The 24,530-nt window shown below is 36.5% G+C and overlaps 1 protein-coding gene across 6 annotated transcripts in view; it reads left to right on the top strand.

Moving 5' to 3' along the window:
• The first annotated feature begins 1,115 nt into the window (after positions 1–1,115).
• Positions 1,116–24,530, top strand: part of crfb1 (cytokine receptor family member b1) — a 69,738-nt gene continuing 46,323 nt past the window's right edge. For 4 of the 6 annotated variants that reach the window (XR_010536537.2, XM_065273119.1, XM_065273120.1 and 1 more), the window contains exons 1-3: positions 1,140–1,254; positions 3,153–3,191; positions 20,040–20,133. Coding sequence is in view for 5 of the 6 variants with exons in the window: in XM_065273119.1 (XP_065129191.1) it covers positions 20,082–20,133 (52 nt within the window). In the remaining variant the exon portion in view is untranslated. Of the gene's footprint in view, positions 1,255–1,296; positions 1,453–3,152; positions 3,192–20,039; positions 20,134–24,530 lie in introns of those variants that run through there. The other 2 variants (XM_065273118.1, XM_065273117.2) reach the window with 2 other exon arrangements.

The raw sequence follows: 24,530 nt of genomic DNA, 5'->3' as shown, positions 1-24,530 counted from the left end.
TGACAAACTTATTTTAACTGGTTTATGTTGTTCATAAACAAAGTATGTTTCTTAAGTACTTTACAGACAAAGCCAATAACACACAAGCATATGTTATCTAACATTTTTCTATATGTGTAACATATAAAAAAACCTTGTATGACTCTTCACTATGTTAATGCCAATTGCCAATTTCTTCAAAATGATTCAATATTGTTTGTTCTGTATTTTATCTAAATTAGGTGTTGTGAACTGGATGTCATTTTCCAGACAATATAGGCAAGAGCTCCGGATGCCCTGCTCGTTGACTCTGAAACAAGGGCTGCCCACCTGGGTATATAAGTAATGGCAGAATGGGAGTCCTGCATGGGTTTTATATCAACAAGGAGGTTCGGGGCTATTTCTCGGTTGATTGTTTTTTTCAATGATGAGGGGAACTACAGGCTGTGTAGATTGTGTGTGTACGGTTAATGTAGGTGATTATCTGTATGTGTGTATTATGTCTTTTAAACAATTATTTTTGTTTTGAAATTAAAGTTATCACTGGTATGAGTTTTTTTTTTTTTGGCATGCATACTATTGGATACAGAGATTGACAGTGTACTGTATGTAGTTTAACTTCAAACCACTTTATAGGCATAAATTATTAATAATAGCCTATATAATGCACAAAAAATAAACAATAACTATTACAGAGGAGTGATTAAAATAAGAAATATATAAGGTGCCATTAATGTTTACAGTAATTTACACAGTGAAGTGCAACATCATTTGAAAAACATTTAAAATACTACACAGATATTACACAATACTCTGTAATTCCTTATAAGTTCACCTTAGGTCAGGCATAGTTAAAACTATGTGCTCTACTCCATTTTTTGCTGCTTTCATTATTACTTTATAGTTTTCTTTAAGACTGAATCGTTATAGTTAAGTATTATTTCATAATGTCAGCGCGATATGGCGCACGTTTTAAAGATCGCACTGTTTTTCAACCGCATTTCCTGTTTACCGTGCCGTCGACGTCATTACTGTGCTTTACCAATGATACGCGTTATGATAGGGGCTGCGCGTGCAGCTCCGCCGTAGGTGCAGCCACGCCCCGATCTGCAGGCTGCAGCTAGTTGTACTTGTGGGTTATATTTGTTTGGGTGTGTTCGAAATTATGCAGCGCTGCGCAGAACGATCGGTGTATGACATCAAAATAAAGCTGCGCCTGAAACTGTAGCACGTGATTTTCAGTAATGTACAGCACGGAACTCTCTTCAACGTGTTGTAAGTATAAGCTATTATACTACTTTTATTTGTCTTACTGATGAACGTATAAGGATCATCACGGATCCACTGTTACTGAAAATGACATTAAACGTCGTGTTCAGGTTAACTTTAGTAAACCCTTTTACTTTCGTATTGTTTGTTTCCGGGAAAGTAATTAAGCATTGAATGAAACTTGGTTAGAAGACAAAAATACAGGTAATGGTATTGCTAGTTGATCTAAGTTATTGACACTTTGAATTAATTTATTTTGGCTGTTTGGGAAGGTCATCACTATGTCTTTGGTGGGGTACAATGTGTATATCTAGGAAAACTTTAATTAAACACAATAATAGTTTAATAATAATGAACATTCAAACTAAATGAAAAGCACAACGTTACGTTAAAATCTATTAATTAAAAAGTTGTAGGTAGTGTGTTAACAGTGACTGTATACCAAGAAAACGTATTTACTATCTTTGTAATGTGAGCATCAACTAGTCAGCAAACCAGTTCATATGGTACAGAGCCATAGAAAAACAGAGTTGTGCCACCGGAAGTCCAGAAGCTCGCCCGTCACGTGATTCACGGAGATTTCAGTTAGTTCCTAGAAGCCCATAGTGAGCCATTGAAATACATTGAGTTAGAGGCAAAGAGCTGTGATTTTTCTTAATTTATAGTCAAGAAACGTGTTTTTTTACAATATTTATATATCACATCAAAATGTGAAGGTAGTATTGTTATGTAGTTATATAAACAAAGTTTTTTGACAAATTAAATTCACCAATATAGGAAGATTTGTATGGTCATCTGCTGGTATGTCCCTTGTTAACATGTTTTACGCTGCCTTTAGTAACTTTAAAGCTTTAAAATGCATCACACTGTGTACTAATGTAAGTTTATGCCTGTTAATAATATACAAAGTGAATGTGCTGTGTATGTAACTCATACTGGTTTAATTTATTAATATACAAAGCACAACATAAAAAAAGACTCACAAAGCACTTTATTTAATTTATTATAAATTATAATAATATTTCTGGCTTAGTGTAGTTTTCTTTTTGTTGTTAATATAAACATCTGATGGGAAATAACATCATCATCACTTTAAATGATTACTGATCTCTTAACTATGTAAGTATACATTTGACAAGTAATTAATAAATTAATTTATTTTATTTTATTTATTAACCAGCAAAACTACAGTGTCAGAAACACTCCACCCATACGTTTGATGCATAAATATGCAATTTATACCAGCATCACTTTATTTAATAGCCTCTCTAATTAGACAATATTTACAATAATGAATGAATCTGCATTAAGAAAACAAAATTTACCAATAAAAGGCTATTCATGATTTGTTGTGTGTTGCTAAAGTTATCCACAGCTTGTCCTAGCCTGACCCGTTTTCTACTAACACCCCCTAAATGTACTTATTAAATGAGAAATAATGCACTACAAACACACTGATGCATAAAGTCATTCGATTCACATGTATTGCTAACATAGAATCTTATTTGTAAAGCGTATTAAGTCTTAAATCTTGTATTAAGTTCAACACATTCAATCTTTCTAATGCAACTCTATGGAGCTGACTGTGACTTCCGGGAACTCTGGAGAGACTCCGTGGTCCGCCATTGCTGTAAAAAACCGTTCCATTGGAGTCAACGGACTTGACGTAACTCTATCCTTCTATGGCTCTGATATGGTATAGGTATACCCATAGGGTTTGAATCAAAATGCTTAATTTGCTAACCTGCACGTGAAAACCTAGCTAGTGATGCGGATGCACCAATCATAATTATTCATGGCTGATTTTAATTTTTTTACTTGCAAATGGGCTTATTTTTATTTAAGCAACATACAAGAAAGACTGAAAGAGTACATGAACAAGATATTTATTTGTTTGTTAACAGGCTTAAATGTGACCCGGGACCACAAAACCAGTCATATGGGTAAATTTTTTTATTGATATTTACACATTTTAACTCTGAATAAATAAGCTTTCCATTGATATGTGGCTTGTTATTATGATAGGACCAGAGGTGGGTAAAGTACCCAAAATCTGTACTCAAGTAAAAGTAACAATCTTAATTATTTACTTGAGTAAGAGTAAAAAAGTATTAGATGAAAAAACTACTCAAGTATTTAGTTACTCGTTACTTCCAATCTGATGGAAAAGAAGCGTAAAAACACTGAATTTCAGACTACTTGGAGGGTTCTCACAAACCTCTCCTTGAAAGTCTCATTGTTCTGCTTATATACTGCTTATAAACCTAGGTTAGAGTAAAGCAGCCTATCTCAGTCCTGCAACATAATATAACGTGTCATGTCATTAAAAAAAATCTCAGACACACACTGACTGACAGTTAACTGTGTCTTTATTTTCACGTTCACAACACAATCTTGGCAGCATCTGCCTTCAAACAAGCTAACAGTTAACAAAAAAAAGAATGTGTGTGTCTGTTTGTTATCGTGTTTTTATATGAATAGGTTATTTTCATTGCCATTAAAGTGCAATTACTGAACATAAGGAGCTTGATAAAATGCTTATTTTAGAATTCAAATGGAACTTTTGAGTTTGCAAATCAACTCTACATTTATTATAATATATAATACATGTTTCTTTAAAAACATACTTTATTCTTTTATTTTCATGAGTATATAGAATCTTTAGCAAGGAATTAAATAAAATCCAGTTTTGATTCGTATGTATTTTCTACACTTAAGTAAGGTGTCTGGTTGTGTGTAGGGGAGAACAGGGGTGAAAGTACAATTTTTTAGAAAAACTTAATTTTTTAAGATAATGTTTCAGACAGAGATATATTTGCTATGGTCAGTAACTCACAAGTGTGGTCTATCAATACCAGGTGTAATTTTGAACAAATGTAAAATGACTAGTATAATTTCACTTTAACATAAGTGGTGAATTGTTACAACAAAACAAGATAGATTTTCGTGTTACACTTGTTTTTATTAATTATACATGACTATGACCTCTTGAATATGTAACTGCAAACATATTTTGTTATTTATCTTTGTAAAAAATAATGAAATTACCTTTTCATTTTAAAGGTTCTCTAAGCGAATTCATGCGTTTTAGACAATAAAAAAATTTTTGTTACATACAGCACACATCTCCTCACTATCTGCTTGCTACCTGAACGCTGATCAAACTGTAAAAAGAGCCCAGGCTCTACAAACTTCAATATACACACAGTGGCCAAACCTGCACCACAAAACAAAAGAAAGTTTTACAGCCAATAAACGCCAAGAAGGATTTGGGGGTGGGGGTTGGTCGCGTTCAAGAAAGCACGGAAGGGAGGGGGAGGAGTTAGCTACGCTCCGTTTGTTTGAAAACAGTTCAAATATCAACAACAAGTGACGTCGAACATATTCGCTTGGAGAGCCTTTAAATGTCAGTTTTATCAAATGTTTCAAAAGCAACCAACAGTACAAACTTAAATTCAACAGTTTAAACACTATGAAAATGAAATTAAATAAAATTAGAATAATATAAATGGGACAAAAGTAAGTGTTGCTTTCATCCAGACAGTATCTCCTCACATTTAAACCCGATTTACTTTTATTTTGAAAAACTCTTGAAACTTCAGGATGTGTTAGAGCACTAAATAACCTGTAGATTGATGAAATGAGAAACACAATGCGTTATAAGAAAACAATGACCGCTTTTGGAATTTACTTATGGTTGAAAACACCTTTCTGAATCTACACGCGGAAAACTGTGAGTAAATAACGCAAATTTGTCAGCTCTGTCAAGGGTTGTAAAGATGCTGTTTGTAGGGGTGTCACGATTCTCCAAATCCTCGATTCGATTACATTTTCGATTCTAAGGTCACGATTCCATTCAATTCTCGGTTTTTACTTTTTTTTTAAAGACAAAAAATGCTATGCCATTATTATTTATTACTATTATAGTTTCACATTAACATGCACATTGCGTGCTTTAGCTCGCATGGGGGTTTGGGGGCTTCACTTTACGCGAGAGAGCTTGTAGAGAGAGACGTCCTTCTTGGACGCACCTGCACTTAATGCGCGCGTCTTGGACTCCTAGCATCTAAAAATAAATCCCAGGGCTTGACATTAACATTTTGAGGAACTTGTCCTCCGGACAAGTACATTTATGTTTCACTTGTCCATGAACAAAAGTTACTTGTCCGGGTAAAGATTTATAATATTATGTATTTTTTGTGTTTTGCTAATCAGTGGCAGAGCCAGGGATTTTTCATACGGGTGGCCAGGCAGGGGCCAGTTACTCTGGGGTGGCACATAAAATCTCTATCATCACCTTAAAATACTATTAAGTATTATAGGTGCATTAATTACAATTATGTATAACATACAATTGCTACAATAATTTAATTTTAATAAAAATGAATTGATTAATTAACATACAATTTTTAGTCATAATTTGGGTCTACGGGGGGGCAGGGGCATTGCCCCCCCAGATTTTCCTTCTGCCCCCCCAAAAATGTCCAGCCAAACTTAAAATAACGCTGTGTCTTTGAACAAAAATGTCTTCTTTAGCCAAGCGCTAGCGTTTACAGCTCCCGCCCACCCTCATCTAATTAGCTTATTCAAACCTTAGCAGGCTTTTCAGCAGTATTTAAGTCACAGGAAAAGCACTACTGTTCTCTATTACGGTAACTAAAAAAAAACACACATCTATAAAATATATATCAGAAACAATGCAATTTAGTATTACATAAACGTAATAACCCAACACATATTAATTTAATACTTAAAACAGTAAAACATGCCCAAAAAGTCCCCATATCCTTTCTTGGACTCACCTCATTATTTATTCATTCAAATACAACAGCCAATGGCAAGTCTCCAGCAGCAATTAGTGTGTTTGTTTTAGACGTAGTTCTGTTTATTAAAATTAGAATATGCAGTTTGGTTGTGGCATACTATATAGTAGATATAAATTATATAAGATGGTTATACAGTAAATATACAGTATTGTAACAGCTGAGCATCGCGTGCAGTTTTAAATTCAAATTTTAGCGGTTTTGTCATCGTCATTCATCAGCTCATTCAGCTCGCGTTTGAGGAAAACTTCACACGCAAAAATCTACAGACTTTTAAGTTCAGGAGCAGCTTTCATTCCGCAAGGTCATCGTAAGGTAAAACGTTGTATTTTATAATGTTGCGTTGTATTATAATATCTGATTTGCTGTGTTATGAACAAAGCAGTGTGATTTATCTTTTGTCTCGTCGCAAATCACACTTACAGTATTATAGGACTTGTGCTTTTGTCTGGTGCTGTTATAGGCAAACAGGATAACCTTTGACGAATTTGTCATGCATGTCAAATTGCATGATGTTTCAAAATATATTATTTAAAGCGTTGTGCTTTGTTGTGATATTTGAGGTTGCTGCAGCAGCATGTATGATAGGGTCAGGAATTAATGACAATACAGCTTATCACATATATCACATTGAAAATACATTATTTTAAATGAAGAAAATGTTTGAGAAGTGGAAATAAAGTTCCTAACAAGTGTTTATTTAGAATAAAGGCATATGTTGGGTAGGGTAGGTATAAGAATGGCTTTAATTTATCTATAAGTGAAATAATAGATTAAATGCAGTGTAAACATTAATAAAATATAGCTATATGTACAGCTTTGTATTCATATCACCTGCTTGCCTGATTTCATTAACTGTGACTAAATGTGTCAAACTAGTGTAATCATTATAACATTATAAATCATTAATCTAATTGCATCTACTTTTAAAATTTGAATGTGCAAAATGACATATAAATGGCCTTTTATTATAAGACATATGCAAAATAATATTGGATTGAAACATCCATAATTTTAGTGTATGAATCATTTTAGTCGAGAAATGGCTGCCCACCCAAAAATCCTGACTGCCCCCCCAGTCCAGCAAGCCTAGTACCGGGCCTGATTTAACCTCATGCTTTTTTAACTATTTAATCAAAGAAAACTTTTGAAATTTCAATGTTTCCCACAGATCTGAAATTTACTTGTGGTGGTAGCTGGTGAAAAGGGCGATCATTATTATCCACCGACAAAAAATGGTCTACTATACATGTAACAAAGAACTAATAATGTGTGACACAAAACAATACTTTGATTTATAAAACATTCATATTAATTTCACATTATAGTTCATTAATCTAACCACCCCAAACTTTTTTTGCCATAAACAAAGCTGACACTGTTTGTCAAAGCACCACGAAAACACTTTATGTTTTTGCACTGATATATGAAGCAATTTGATGACCCCTTTTATCAAACTCAATTATATACAATACTATGTACAGTATATTAATAGACAGTGCAGGTCTATAGATTATAAATGTTACTGATGTTATAATGTTAATAACTTCTATATAGGCACTTTTACTGCTTCTGCTTTCTATTTCTCTTTTGCCAATTAAAAAAAGCTTAATCCACTAATTATTTCAGATTTAAAAGTCTACTTGCTGTCCCGATGACAGACTTTACATTACAGCTTTGCGTTTTTATATCCTGAGTCAGCTAGAGCTTTGCTCATTCAGTATTAGCACTGCTTTTTGCTACAATCTCTGTGCTAACTGTTTAGATTTTAGTAAAGATATTGTCTATTAATAGTAAGATTAAAAAATGGGATAAAGAAAATGAAGCGGCGCGTGGTCGTGACAAGAGCCAGTTGCTATCGCCATAGAAACCGGAGGCACGCTAAAACAGCACTCGAGCTTTAGCACGGTAGCGCTCACGGCCGTTCTCCGATCGACTCGGGTTTTACACACAATATTAATCAGACTTGGGACCCGAAGTAATGAACTAGGACCGACCCGGACCCATCTGACCATTTAAAATATAAACCCGCAACTGTACGGGTCCCGCGTCCTCAGTGAAGAAAGACCTCTAATGGTAAAACTCTGCTCAAGTTCAGAAACATGAAAGGATACAATGTGACACTGAGGTTGCTTCGCGTCGCGCCCAATTCATTGAGAAACAGAGAGCACGTGAACGGACACTCAACCGGAGAGACACAACGTGCTTGCACGCAAAATGAAGCCAACTTAGATGCTATAAACACATATGCACATAAGCATATGCGACCATTTTGGTCGCAGTGTGTTCCCTGGCTGCTCCGTATGTGCTGCTGCAGTTGATCCAGTTTGCCGCGCTGGATAATGAGTTTATGACGCGTGCATCATCTTCACGGTCACCCGACCCCCACCTCTCTCTCGCGCTCTCTCTCTCGCGCTCTATCTTTCGCTCTCTCTCTCTCTCTCTCTCTCTCTCTCTCTCTCTCTCTCCAAAACACGGGTCATCCAGTCGAGTTCAGAAAATACGGAAATTCGTAAAGTGATTTTTTTTACCTGGGCGGGTCGCAATTTACCTGGGCGCAGCGCCCAAGTAGAGCCTATGTATGGGAAACACTGAATTTACTTTGAAACCAGAATCTATATCTCCAATTGCTGAAAAACCAGTAGAGACCAGAAAATCACGTGAATTTTGTAGGCCACTGAAATGTATTTTACAAAGATTTGTTTGGCTGCTTCTTGCTACTCTTTCTGAAGAAGGATGCTATATCTGCTGCCTTTCTCTTCATTTTTCCCACATTTCAATGATTGTCTGACATTAAAACACTAAAGCAAAACATTAAAACATTACCATGTTTTAAAAAACTTATTAGGGTAAATGTATCCAGATTATCTGTTATATATAAAATCAATCTTAATCCTAGCATTTTATGATGTAATGTTTGTGTGGGATTTTTTAATGTACAGTGACGAACTCTGTCAGATTCAAATCAGCTGCTACGCGGCGCACACACATATAGGCGCGCTGAAAAAGAGATTCTCGTTATAAAACAGATTCTTAAACAAGATTTTAAGCCCATTATGCATTTTTACCGAACTTTAGAAGAGTTGAAGTGCCTATCAATTATATCCACGCCGGAGCCTGAAACATCACTCTCCACTCCATGCCGTCCCGCCCCTCAGTGTTCGGCAATCAGGTTTCATGCGCGAGGCTGCGCGCAGCTTGTTTAGTAACAACATAAGGTAACTAAAATAGTAATCCTTACGTATTTGTTCAGTATTATGGGTTTCCTGTGAGCTGAGACAAATTATCCCTTTTGTTAAAAATATTACCCGCTGCATCTTGGCACCTCTCTCTCGTGCACGTGCAGAGAGCAGGGCTCTGTCTGATGTCAGATCACTAGGTAGTAATCCTGTTTATGATATGCATTTCAAGGAGTTGTAGCTATACATCCCTTGTGTTTAAAATATAAATCCCTGAGAGTTTTTTTCCCCCGCTTGGCACGCAGACCGGACGTGACATGGGGACGTGGCAGCATTGACGATCCCATTTTTTAATTCGAAGTTCGAGGTTGTGACTTAACCCTTATGTGTTGTTGGGGATGTTTTCATCCACTAGAGGGTTTTTTTTACTCTTAATTTGGCCACAACGTTTTCTCTGTTTTATCAAATTGAAAGATTTTTGGTGACAAATCTTATATTTACATATATTTTAAGAAAATGCTTTGAATTTTTTTTTAAACTCAACGATATACCGTGGGCAAATTTACTACCCTTTCGTGTTGTTAGTGGATGAAAACATCCACTAAATTCAACGGCTGTAAAAATTTTTCAGATGAATATTTTTTCCAATTTTTTTTTCATAAATCTGTTAATCAACCTCAGAACTGATCAAAACTACCAAATCTTCACAAAAATGCCATGATTTTAACTCTTTAATTGCCAAGTTTATACGGTGTGTCACTGATTTGGGGAAAAAACACACACAAAATGACTGATTTTCAATATAAAAAGTGATTGTAAATAGGGATGGGCATGATTAATCGACGATCGATAATTGATCGTTAAGAATTTAGTTGATGACTTTAATTTGTTATTGATTAATCGAATACTTTTTTTATCTAATGCAGGTTGCGTTGCCTAGCGTAGCGTGTGTCTTGAAGCAATTAAATTAATTTCACTGTGTGGCAGCAATTCAACATTTTACCACCAGGGTGCAATATTTGACACCATACTCCGTTATCTGTGACCTTCTGTTTTGATTTAAAAAAAATAATAATGAAGAGGTCATGATTTTTTGGAACAAATGAAGTCTCTGTTTAAGAATGCGGCTCGCAGCTGCAGGTTCCGCTGCTTTAGAGCACCGCATATTCAAGAGCATATATGTTCCATTTGTCTAACTAAATGTAGTTTAACTGTTTGCCACAAGTTGATCTTGTAATAAAGGTCTCATGGAGGAAAACGCGCTGTATTTTTGTATTCAACATTTTTGAATTATAAAAGTTAAATAATTATTTTTATGATAAAAATATTAATGATTAATCGATAGTCGATCGTTAATTCTCCCGACGATCGACTAAAAAAATTTAATCGAATGCCCATCCCTAATTGTAAACTGGATTTTTGTTTACCTTTTTCACAGTCTTGGACATGTCTAAGATTGGTAAAAACATTGGCTTTGAAGCATTTTTAGTTTTTGTGTAGCATCAGTTTTTATTTTTTTCTCCCTCATTTATTGTTAGTGGCTGTTTTTGCCCCATTGACTTCCATTATAACCACATTTTTAATTGCAGAGCTATGACACCTTTTTATCATGCATTTTTGAATGTTGGTGTTTTTTCCTTTTGCTAAGAGGTCAGATTTGTAATTTTTACAGTTTATCACAATGTGGCACTATTAACCCTTTAGTAGCCCTGTGCAAAAACAAAGCTTAATTTCTGACTTTTACATTGAGTTATATGGAGTATAACTCCATAATAAAAGCATATTATTGTGTGTGTGCATGTGTGTGTGTGTGTGTGTGCGTGCGTGTGCGTGCGTGCGAAAAAGATTTTCTGTAAAAATCTTCTCTGCACCGGATTTATGAACATCATTTATTATGAACACAAAAACAACTTCAAATAAATTGAACAATTGCAAGTCCTGTTGGAATGACTAAACACTTATGTGTTTATAATAATGATGTTCATAAATCTAATGTCTAATGCAGAGAAGATTTTTACAGAATATATTTTTTTCATGCACACACACGCACACACCCGCACACGCGCGCACACACACACACACGCACTCACTCACACACACACACACACACACACACACACACACACACACACACACACACACACACACACACACACACACACACACTAATATGCTTTTATTATGGAGTTATACTCCATAAAACACAATGTACAAGCCAGAAATTAAGCTTTGTTTTTGCACAGGGCTACTAAAGGGTTAATAGTGCCACATGGTGATCAACAGTAAAAATGACTAATTTGACCTCTTAGCAAAAGGAAAAAACACCAACATTCAAAAATGCATGATAAAAAGGTGTCATAGCTCTGCAATCAAAAAATGTGGTTATAATGGAAGTCAATGGGGCAAAAACAGCCACTAACAATAAATGAGGGAGAAAAAAATTAAAACTGATGCTACACAAAAACTAAAAATGCTTCAAAGCCAATGTTTTTACCAATCTTTGGCATGCCTAAGACTGTGAAAAAGGTATTTTATGTGTGTTAGTATATAAATATACTGAAGGATGTTAAAATTAATTGTTCTTTGTATCATTGTATTTTGCATTATCCTTCTTTAATAAAAAAAAATCCAGTTTACAATCACTTTTTATATTGAAAATCTGTCATTTTGTGTGTGTTTTTTCCCCAAATCAGTGACACCACTTATAAACTTGGCAATTAAAGGGTTAAAATCATTGAATTTTTGTGAAGATTTGATAGTTTTGATCAGTACTGAGGTTGATTAACAGATTTATGTAAAAAAATTTGGAAAAAATATTCATCTGATACACTTTCATAGCCGTTGAATTTAGTGGATGTTTTCATCCACCAACAACACGAAAGGTAGTAAATTTGAACAATGCACAAGGGTTAATTTCGATCGATTTAAATCGAAATCGTGACACCCTTAGCTGTTTGGGATGCAAATGTTATCAGTCCTCTGAGAAAATCGCGTTGTTACTTTCGTCCAGGGTTACTTTTGCCCCGGTTCTTCCCTATTATTAATGCAAGACGTAACATTATGCTGTTCAATTTGTTTAGTTTTATGGGGAAATTATATGGAAATGTGCAGGTGTGAGTGTTGTTTGTAAGGTTAGAGTAATTTTCATTGCTTGCACAAGAGCGCATATGACAAAAACACTCGTGTGTGAATTAGAGATCGACCGATACTCATTTTTTTAAACCGATGCCGATAACAAATATTTGGATGCTTATGTGCCCGATAACCGATATGCTGAACCGATTTTTATTTACAGTTATAATTCTGTTTTCTGACATAATAACTACAAAACTACTGAACTGAACAAACCCTTATAATAATAATAATAATCATCATCATCATCATCACAATCACTTCCTCTTTGCATACAAAGTCATAAATAGAGGGGTCTGAAAGAGTGAAGAATAATATTAATTTAATGAATCATGTAGAAACTATATTCCCAATACATGGACCATTCCAAACACCCCTATCATTTCGTCAGAAATGGACTGATCCAAAGTTCGCGCTCCGGTTGCCAGGTTACGGAGCGGGAGAGAGAGAAAAGTATAGCAGAGTTGGCTGCTTGTTATACATAGTTTATAGAGTAAAACAGGTGGATTAAGTCTCTGTTTTGGGATATAATATCGTTGTTTTGACTATCAACCTGTAGCCTTCAGCAGTCCAACCAGTAGTTAGCAAAGAGATTTTACAAATAATATCACTGACTGGAATACTACATTCAGGAAAGTAACAATCAAAACGGCTTATATATCACTGAATTTCTTAACTGGTGACGTTATTTGATGTCAGAATAATTAATATTTTGTTGTTATAGCTTATGAAATGGCTGTTTACAGCGCTGTTTATCTATGCATTTACTCGCGCATTAACTGTATCAAACTGTGACCGCTTGCGGAGGTAATAAATAATTAATTAATATCCACAGACATTTATTTAGATATTTTAGCAAAATAATGTCTATCTGGGAAATGTTAATATAACTTAGGGTAAATCTTGTTAAAAAATGTGGCTGTGCTTTAGCCTTCAACCCCGGTAAGTTAACAGCAATATGAACGTGATTTTACGATGCTAATGATAAGCATAAATAACAGAAAAACACATTTAATTTAGCGTTTTTAATTCCACAAAGAATTAATTCATGGCTGTTTTATTCATGCAAAGCTACGTCGTTATAGGGACCGGATTTTATGGATCAGCCAGCGTGACTCTGTGAGTTCGTCTCTATTCTTGGACAAGCTGCATACATTGCTTTTAATATATCAACTTATTTAACATAACACACATTAATGCACAAATAAGATGTGTTATAAATGCCTCATATGCAAAGTAAGTATACTCAAAGACCTTTTAATGAAGTCCCGTCACTCCGCCGTCATATGTGCTGTGCACGCTGCTTCTGCTGCTGTGAGCTCCTCTCCTCAGGATGCGTCCGGCGCGCAATTCTCAATTCTCTCGTTTATCGGTCAATCCGATATTACAAAACCGATATCCGATCATCGGAAAATGCTCAAATATCGGGGAAAATATCGGAAAACAGATATATCGGTCGATCTCTAGTGTGAATAGGGATGTCACGGTACCAAAAATCTAGTAGTCGGTACCAATACCACAAAAAGTACACGGTACTCGGTACCTAAGTCGGTACCACAGTGTGTAAAAAAAGAACAATTATACTTAAATATTTTTTTTTTTATTAAAACATTTCAACATTATAGAAAACTTTTAAGAGCTTCTGTTTAGGTTGTCTGTGTTAATGTTTGTTGACTTTTCTCCTGACTCTCTTGGTGTACATCCTCCTCTGGCTGATACTGTTAAAAAGAGAGAGAATAAGAAATAAATTTTATTTATTTAACATACTGTCTGACAATAGTCCCTTTCACACATACAGTCTTTACTGGTAATTTACTGGTAAATTGCAGTTAACATGTCATGTGTGAACAGAACCTTTCCGGTAAATCAGTGCTCCCAATTTACCAGTAAGACAGGTTGTAAGATTAACGGTAATTTGCCGGTAAGCGCTGTGTGTGAACGAAAAATATAGCATTACCGGCATTTAGATGACGTCAGACCGCGCTGACAGATCGGGCGGGCCAATCAGAAAGTTTTTTATACAGGTGACGCAGACTGTTTACGGACGTTTCCACACACATGTTGCTTAAAAGTCGAGCACACCTGAAGTTAACATCCACATTTCTTCACCAAAGTTGTTTAAAACAGCTTACCATCTAATTGCCAAATTGCCGACGTCCTTAGCACACCATCTGTGAAGCCTAATGTGCAAACGCGCAGGTTCCATTTGACGCCGCCTAACGCAATGTTGTTTGGTCACGAGCAACTTCGCGACCGTTTGCCACAGATGTGAAAACAACAAAATACGGACCGTGGATATTAAGTCATAACCCGCCGTTTACAAATACGACACGGACGGAGCTCGCCGGCCGCGCGCCACAGGAACTTCCGCTTTCTCTCCGAATTTACCGGTATTTTGATACTGATGTGTGAATGATGTCTTACTGGTAAAAAAGACGGAATGTCACTGCATGTGTAAACAGCACATTTTTGTATTTACTGGTAAATTAATTCTGGTAAATTCATGGTAATTTACCAGAATTACTGTGTGAAAGAGGCTATTGACTAATAAATCAGCTAAAGCTACAGGTGCTAAGGTGCACTTATAAACACGCGCACGGGCACATACACATACTCTGAATGCAATCATTAGTTTTATATCACTAACATAGTTGCAGGATGAAAATAGTGACTGTTATCTTAAAAAGGCTCTTTATTCACTCTTTTTTCATATGGATCCAAACCGTTAATGGTTCAGAATTTGTTCCAGTAAATTCCACATCCTTTTCGGAATTTTAACATATTTTTTTCATTCTTTTCATTCTCCCAACTCTGCTGCTTTTCGTTCGACTTGCTGTGTATTTACATTTGTGAGGCCATCAACATGGCCGCCATGTCCCAGAATGCAACACGGCACCCAAGCCCTATTCGCGGCATAGACTCTCTAAAAGATGTCCAAGCGTTTTGTTTGAGGCAGTTAGTGGAGTCAAAAGTTCAGTTCTCCTGAATTGCTTGTAGGTGTTAAAAAATGAAGAGATATGCTTCAAACAGATGTTTAACGGGAGCGTCTCATTGGTGTGGCTGTTGATGAATTGCACAACATTGTTCTATGGTGAGCAGGGTCCGAAATTAACACCCGCCAAGCGCCAAATGCGGGTAGATTTTCCGTTTGGCGACTGTTAGAATCTAATTCTAAGCAGGTCTAGGAGTATGAGAGTTTCTTTTAAGTTCGGTACTTAGGTTGTTAGGTGAGGATCTCAGGTGAGCAGCAGAGAAATCTGATATCAGAGGATCATGAAAGATACTGACACCAAATGCCGTTCAATCATAGACCAAATTTTATTAGACATTCTTCACATTATATAGGATGCAAAAAGGAAACGTTAGTCACCTGGGTTATGTCTGGCACAACCTTGTGATCAAAACATTGACGAATCCGTCTAGCCAATAATCGTATGATTAATTTACCAAACAACATAAGGGGAAGTGATACTAAAAACAGGGAAGTAGGGTCTGACACATATTCCCAAAATATCCAACCTGCAGTTAACCAAAGGATATTTTCCAAACATAGCAAATGTAAGATCATTAATCACTGGGGAAAACTTTAACTGAACAGGCCAGAAAACAAACAGTGTGTTATACAATGGAAAAAACAGACACATAGCATTTCTATAATATGCGTTGTATATATTTAAAACCTTAAAGACAGGATGAGCTTGTCATCAAAATATATGATTAGAGAAAATGCCACTATGAAAAGGATTATCATAGACATGCAAACATAAATGTGAAACTAAACAGAATATATAGGTATATATTGGGTTTGCTTACAAGTTGACTAGTGGGTGTGGGAAAGGTACATCTTTTAGATTCTTACAGCGACAAAATTCAAAAGGCTACCCGCCACACTGGCGGGTGATTTTCATACCAAAATATTAATGCAATATAATGTGTTTGCCAGTAACTATTCTGGGAACGAGTTGAGCTAGCCACAGAACGTCTCTACGCTCCAAGTCTCGCACTAGAGACGGTCTGTAGCTAGTACTGCAGGTAACTTGCGGTCTGCAGCTATCTGCTGCATATTAGCTATCAGAATGCATCCCCGCCCTGCCCGTCGGGCTATCTTGACTTATAGGGAGGAAAAAATATATTTAAATGCTTATGCATTCTTTCACAGATTTGGATGGGTAATAATGGTGTATCAAATTCAGGCATTGGGTATTTAAATTACGCTTGAGCGCACGCTCGAGTTTCACTTTCGCGATCGCGCGAAAAGCCGCAGTACAGGAAGCAATCCGTACTGATTTGTCATGGATTTGTTGGGCAAATCCTCCAACTTCGTCCTGTTAGTCATTACTATCCTCACGTAGAAAATTAAATCTCTCGCAGCAAGCTTTAAAGTATAGATTGTACGAGCAGTGAAAAGAGTGACTTGTGCAGAATCGCTCTTAAAGCGACAGTAGCCCCCGTTTTTCTGATCGAAAAAATTATCCAATCTGTAACTGGATGATCCAAACTGTGAGTTTTGTGAACCACTGAACCACTTTTAAATGGTGAGTATATCTGGTGTGGGGATGAGCAGGAACAGTTGGTTTACATGGAAATCCAGTTTTTTGTTTGTTAAAAAAACAACAGCATCAAAACAACAACAAGAATAGCAGATTAAACATTTTGGTTAGAGGACCTATTGGCTTTGTATTGGCAAAATTTGGCCTGTGGTAAAACTAATTGAATAAGCCTGTGCTATGCCCACAAAGTCAAGTGGCATTTTCTTATCTGTGACTTCAGTTAATATTTCAGATTCAGAATCTGATGTATAGATATTTCACTTCGGTTAGAAGAAAAATTTGTACTGATGATTGATATGTACTGAAAATTGATATGTGTTATTTGTGTTTTGATAGATGTTTTGTCTTAATATTCTACATTAAAAGTAATGTATTTTTTATTCGGGCTACTTGCATTCATTTCGGGCTAGAGTGCCTGCCCGAAAGGCTACCAGGGATTTTGAAATTTTGCGAGCCCTGCCATGAAAACAGCAAATGAAATTAATGTACATGTGACAAAAAAGGCTGTTTATTATTCTGGCCGGTAAAAAATATGCTTGGCTGGTGGATTTTTTCATCTACCAGTCCCCGTGGCAGGTGAGCCAAAAAGTTAATTTCGGACCCTGATGGTGAGTAAAGTTGTTTTATTTAGATGGTATTCGGTTGCGTCTGGTTATTTCAATATCTGACTTGTTGCCACTCGCTCGTTATTGTGGGGAGTCCAAAACTTGACGCTAGACGAAACAAACTGTGATTGGTTGTTTGACATGTCGGTCAAACAGCTTGTGGGTGGGCTTTTTCCAGAAAAAGCATGTAAAAACACCACGCGAGACTCAGACCGTTCCTCAATAGCAAGTAGGCCAAGTTCGGACTTGCGTCCTTCGTAGTTCGTACTTGCAAGTTCAGACTCGGAAGAACGAACTCCCGAGGACGGGAGGACGCGAGTCCGGTTATATTGCAAATGGAACAGCATAGTACTTGAGGTCGTCATTCATAACCAATATGTGCAGTCCTGGTTATTCTTATTTTAATGTATTTTTAACGAAATATATCAAATACAAAAAAAAACTAATATGTGGTTAAGGCAACACGTGAATACGCTGATTAGCTTTAATGTATTTATTACAAAATGAAGTATGATATAAAACAGTGGTTCTCAACGTTATTCCTGGAGGCTCACTGCTCTGCACATTTTGTATGTCTCCTTAATTTAACACACCTGATTCAAAATAATAAACATAAATTAATTGATGAGACAAAAACGCCCGTTTGATATATCCAAAGGGAATATTTTATGTTTGACCATCAGACGCTGGAGGGCAGAGCAGCTTCACTGAGATCCTGTCAAATTTCAGAAGGACTTGCCGAGATAAGGCTGACCTCGTCGGTGTATACGCCGCTGACCACCCACTGATTCACAGAAACTCACATACCCAAAAGGAAATTTTTATATAGGCGCTATCTTTACTAACTGACCTCATATTTGAAGTTGACTGAACAGCTCTAAAAACTAAACTATATGGAAAAAAAGTTATATTTCGAATATTGTGCAAGCTTTAAGCGTCAGTGCCGTTGACGAGAAATGCGACTGGGAAACTTGGCTGTCTGAAGTTCGCACAAGTCACCTCTGGATGCATCCTCGATAAAAAGGGCGGATCAAGAAGACATCCGGGGATGTAATGTAAACTTTGCTTGATGCGAACTTGTATTTGGAACAGTACTTGGGCCGCGACTGATGACGTTTTACAAGTCCACAAGAACACAAGTACAGACAAGTACGCATATTGAGAAACGACCTAAGCCTCTAGCCAACACGAGCAGAATCTTGTTCTTGTGGGGTTTTGTGGCAGCTGCAAGCCAGGTTCTCAGCGCCACGTCGCCACCTGCTTTGCAGTCTCTGAAGCTAATAATGTTGAGAAAAATAGGATATTCGAATCTTAAAATTAAAAATCAAATGCCAACCCACCGGATGAATAATTGAATATTCTGACCCAGCCCTAAAATAAGCAAACTAATTCATATGGGCGCATAGGATTGTGGGAGATTTCAGAGTGCGAAGAGCGTGAAGGATACACATATGCATCCTTTCCTGTATATGGGATATTTTTTCGAACAAAGAACTCTGAAATTCGGGTATCCTCGACATTGAAATGTCGATGATGTAGCATCGAAATTCTGGCTTCCGAGGATCCTTCCTTGACATTGAGAAACACCTACGACGTGCTTTCCCGCAAAATGAAGCCAAGTTGATGTGTGGAAGGCTCAGAGCACGTTATAAAACATATTCTTAAAATACACATTTCTGTTTTAATAAATGCTCATAGTAAATTATAGCATATTGTCTAAAACATAAGGGAGCTACAAAAAGAATCAGTTATACATTTGCGACCCATAAAAAATTTGGGTCGCAGTGTAGTTGCCTGTATATAAAACATTGTTTATTGTATCACACTCACATTATACATGACTGTTTGGCTTTTAACTTCGTTTAAGATTAGGCATCTCTTGGTTTAAATTGTGCTTTATCTGTTGCTCACATGTGAAAACATGTTTTTTGGTTTATATCAGGGGTGGCGAACATTGGTCCTGGAGAACCGCCCGCAGTCCTGCAGAAATTAGCTCCAGCTCTAATCAAACACACCCGAACAGGCTAATTAAAGTCTAAAGAGTTACTAGAATGCTACAGGCATGTGAGGTTTAATCAGGGTTGGAATCTGCAGGACTGGCTCTCCAGGACCGGCACTCGCCACCCCTGGTAAATGTAATATACCAAAATACCCATTTATAATTTTTTATAAGTTTTTGTAACATTTAATGGATCATGAGCTCTTAAAGTCACATATGTAGAACAAGTAGCATTTTTTGTATAGAGCGTGATGGTTTAACACTGACAATATATTTCTACTCTAATTTAGGCTTATTGTAAAAATCTAAATAAAGAGGGAGGCAGTCGACATATACACTCATGTCAATTTGCAAAGCCCTAAACTATTTAAAGAGCAAATAATTTCTAATTAAAAGCATACTGTAAAATTATTGCTTTATATGTATTTATACTACACTTCATTTTGCTTTGATTTTGTGGTGCACTATAATGGTTTTTATTTTGTCTCTTACTTTAATTTTAGTGTGAGGTTGTTGCCAGTTGTGAATGATGATTTTCAGTCAGTATGAGGACTACATTTACAGGACTTCTTTTGCAGATGTTTCTCTACTTTACAGGTATGTTTATAAACAGTACATGATTTGTCAAAAGCAAATATCTAGATGAAATGTGTACTCATTCTTAGTTACATAACAGCTAAACAGTGATAGCCCAATGAAACAGTCACAAAAGTTTTTTATTTCCATGTTTTGAGGCTTTGTCAATTTAAAGGAGAACTATTTTGGCCAGTTTACTAGATGTAAAATCTTTGGTGTACCCAGAGTGTGTGAAGCTTTAGCTCAAAATACCCCACAGATAATTTATTATAGCAGGTTAACCCTTATGGGTTGTTGGGGACATTTTTGGCCTTTACTTACTTCAAGTAAGTAAGTTACTTGTGATGAGTCCTATGAGAGTGGTGTTGTCTGCAAATTTAATGATAGTGTAGAAGTACAGTCAGAGATGTAGATTGTGTACAGGAGGGGGCTCAGCACACAGCCCTGTGGAGAGCCAGTGCTGAGCGTCAGGGTGGATGAACTCCTGTGACCAATCCTGACAGACTGTGGGCGATCGGTAAGGAAGTCTTTAATCCAAGCACATGTGGCGGGGGAAAAGTTCAAATCGGCAAGCTTGGATATGACGATGTCCAGAATTAGGGTATTAAAACAGAGCCAACATCGATAAAGAGCATCCTTGCTGATGTCCCTGAAGTCAGTCACAACACTCAGCAAGGAGTTCCTAAGCCGCTCTTCTCATACATTACAATACAGAAGTATTTGTACTCTAACAGAGATAATAAATCTACGTCATTTTGTCAAACTTCAGAATTCTGGGGATTGGGAAGTGTTATAAAAACATTATGATAAGGATGTGGAAAGAGGTAATTGTTTTACTTGTGATTTGTAACATTGAAGCAACACTATGTAGTTTTTTTACCTTTAAATATTGTCTCTAAAATTATTTCAGTGATAGAACAACTTTTAACTGGACAAATTGTACTGTTGCTGTTGCCTCCTAGCTGCTACAAGGACACTCTGAAAGTGGCGGTGGAGGGTAGGAAACACAGCTCCGCCCCTCCCCCTGCCTGCAGAAGAGTGTCTAATACCAGGCGCTGTTACGCTTTTCAACCACATGGGGGAGCTGGAAGTCATTTTTACATGGAAACTACATAGTGTTGCTTTGAGAAACATGCTTATTTCTACTTTAATTTCTGGGATGATAAATAATGATTAGTGTCTGATTAGTATTCAAAATCATTTATAAGGATATGATGAAGAGGATGCTGTCATGGTTCTGCCATCTTGTCCTTTGTTTAATCTAGTCTTGTGGCAGAATCATGACAGACCCATGTTTTGTGTGGGTTCACGTGGTCTCAGAATTGGTTTACTAGACCACGTGTTCCCTGTGTCTTGTCTCTTTTACCCCGCTCCCTTGTTATCCTCATCTTCATTGTTTAATTCCTGTCACCTGTTGCCCTCATTAGTTGTCCTCTATTTAAGATCCTTGTGTTTGTTGTCCTGTGCTTGTGCGTTGTTCCTATATCCTGTAAGTACTCTGTCTCAAGTCCAGTCTAGTCAAGTGTGAGTTATATTTAGTGTTTTGTCAAGTTTAGTGTTTAATGTCATAGTCTAGTCTTGTCTAGTTTAGTGTTCATTTAGTATCTTGTTTATGTTGTTTTGCCCCCTCGTGGGTTTTATTTTCTGTTTTGTGTTATAATAAAAGTCTTTTGTTAATACCTCCTGTCTGCTCTTGGATTCCTCCATACTAGTGATGGGCAGTCCGGCTCTTTCGGCTCAAGCTCCGTCTCTAAAATTTAGTGATGGCAGTCCGGCTCTTTTCATTGATTCGGCTCTTCTGGCTCGGCTCCCTTAGAAGAGCCGGCTCCCCTGCATGCTTCTGAAGATTCGGCTCTGCTCGTTCGCTACAAAGAATCAGCTCTTAGAGCCGGCGTTCGCAAACGACCCATCACCACACCCAAAAATTTAAAGTGCTTACTGATTGCAAAATATGAGAGGCTTGTGTTGAAGAACAATCCAAATAGGCATCAAGATAGCAGTTAAAATCGCCACCAATTATTATATTTGTAGAACTGGGGTCAGGGAGTAAATCAAAAACCTTTCTGAAAAAAATAGGATCATCAAAATTTGGGCCATATATGTTTAGACGGGTAGTTGGAAAATAATTTATGTGTCCAGATACTAAAATGTATCTACCAGCAGGATCAGCAGTGACAGTTGACAAACGAAAATGGGTGGATTTACAAAATAAAATGGCAACACCCCTAACCTTTGAGGAAAATGAGGACTGGAGATCCAGTTAGATCTAAGGCGTCTCTTTTCTGTTTGTTTAATATGGGTCTTCTGAAGAAAAATAATATCAGCAGAGAGGGATTTAACATGTGCATGTTATTGTCTTGAGACAAATTTGAAGAACTTTTCAAGGCCTGAAAGAGATCAAGTCTCAGCCAAGAAAAAGTAACACAAAAGTAACTAAAAAGCAACGTAAGCATTACTTTCCATAAAAAGTAATTAAGTAATGCAATTAGTTACTTTTTTTGGGAGTAACTTAATTGTAATGCATTACTTTTAAAAGTAACTTTCCCCAACACTGTATATCAGTGGGCGTAACCGCAGTCACTTTCGCCGAAGGTAACATCACATGCATTCCCTCTATACTCACTGTGGCTACGTGCAGATTTAGGCACATAGTCCTATGAAATCACACACAATGCAATATAAAGTACAATTATTGACACAGCCATGGCATGTTAAGACAGTATCCTACATTAGCACTATTACGCATGCTGTTGTACATGCATAATAATTTTTTTTGTTAAAGTCAATCTTGTTTAATTGTAGGCCTGTCACGATAACAAATTTTGCTAGACGATAAATTGCCTCAGAATTTATTTCGGTAGACGGTAATATTGTTTTTCTGAGACCATTGTAATAATGCAGGTACACCTTTTCAAAGATCTATAAACTTTTATTTCTAAACAATATGTAATGCTGGAACTGGAAGACATTTTAAATATCAACAAGAAATGAATAAAATACCCGGATGATTGTGTTTAAGGTGCATATGCATGTTTGTCGTGTTGCCGCTTTTAAGTGGTTTTACCACAAATGCAACATACTGACTCGTTCAGGTTTAGTGGTTCACCTCGGTCATTAGGTTAAAATCCGAATTACTCCAACACTGCAGCTGTAGCGTTTGGTTTTGAAACTTGGCTGTTTACACTTGGTATTAAAATGTGTTTTCATCGATCGGATCACATCTGGACGAGAGATACCCAGCAAACACAAAAACGTTATAAAAAGTTTTTTTTCACGTTGTGAAAAGGTTGTGATAACGTTATTTTCCGACGTACTTAATACGACCAAATGTCGGGTTTTTTAAACGTTATAATTCCGTATTTTCACAATGTTTCAAAAACTTTTTGATAACGTAATCTAAAAGTTTTTGCAACGTTGTAAAAATACGTATTTATAACGTTTAAAAAACCTTACATTTGGTCGTATTAAGTAAGTTGGAAAATAATGTTATCACAACCTTTTCACAACGTGAAAAAATCGTTATTAATACCTCTCATGTTGCACGTGCCTAAACACGTTGGGTGTTAACAGAAAGAACGCGTTAATCATCAAACCTGTGAGCTCTCAATTCTTCTGGAGGTAGACTTGAACTGTAGGTTCCGCAAAATCTGTCTTCCATTATTTTAGGGAAAATTTAATAGATTTCCAGTAGGCTTTGAGCTCATTTTAACACAATTCTTCTTAGGACCCGTTAAGCTACACTGACAAATCACTGGAGAAAATATCTTAAGAACTACAAGGATTTAATTTAATGCAACCTAATATGACAAAAATGTTTACTAAAAACAAAACTAAACAAAATGCCGAAGAAATTTAACACTTTGCATGGTAATTAAAATAATTGTAACGTGTTAAACCAAATTATTAAATTCATACAATAGTCAAGCAAGCTGTTATTTAACGCATTTGGTTTATTTTCTGGGCTAATCTGCTTGGTATGTTTTACCAATAAAGTGTAAACCGAATTTAATCTTTTAATTCAACTTACATATCTTAATTCATTAAGAAAATGCATAAAGGCCTGGTTTCACAGACAAGGCTTAGCTAAAGCTAGAATATGCCTTAGTTAAATTAAGATGTTTAAGCATCTTTAATAAACATGCCTTAGAATTTTTTTTTACTGGTGTCTATCTTAAGACAACTGGCACTGGCTTATTTTAAAATCTTGCATTGAAAGTTCTTTTCAATTGAGACAGCTCAACATGCGTCTTAGTCTATGACTATAGGCTTAAGGGCGATTTATAGTCGTGCGTAGGTCCTACGCCGTAGCCTGACGCGCACCTCACAAAATTTCTTACAGCGCGTCGGTTCTACGCGGACCGCAAGCTCTGTGATTGGTCCACCAGAACCCCTCCCGTTGAGCCAAGTTGAGGAGTGAT

This window comes from Paramisgurnus dabryanus, chromosome 15, assembly GCF_030506205.2.
Source record: "Paramisgurnus dabryanus chromosome 15, PD_genome_1.1, whole genome shotgun sequence".
Taxonomy (NCBI): Eukaryota; Metazoa; Chordata; class Actinopteri; order Cypriniformes; family Cobitidae; genus Paramisgurnus; species Paramisgurnus dabryanus.
The sequence above is the reverse complement of the archived record's forward strand: the minus strand, read 5'-3'. Positions and strand labels throughout refer to the sequence as shown.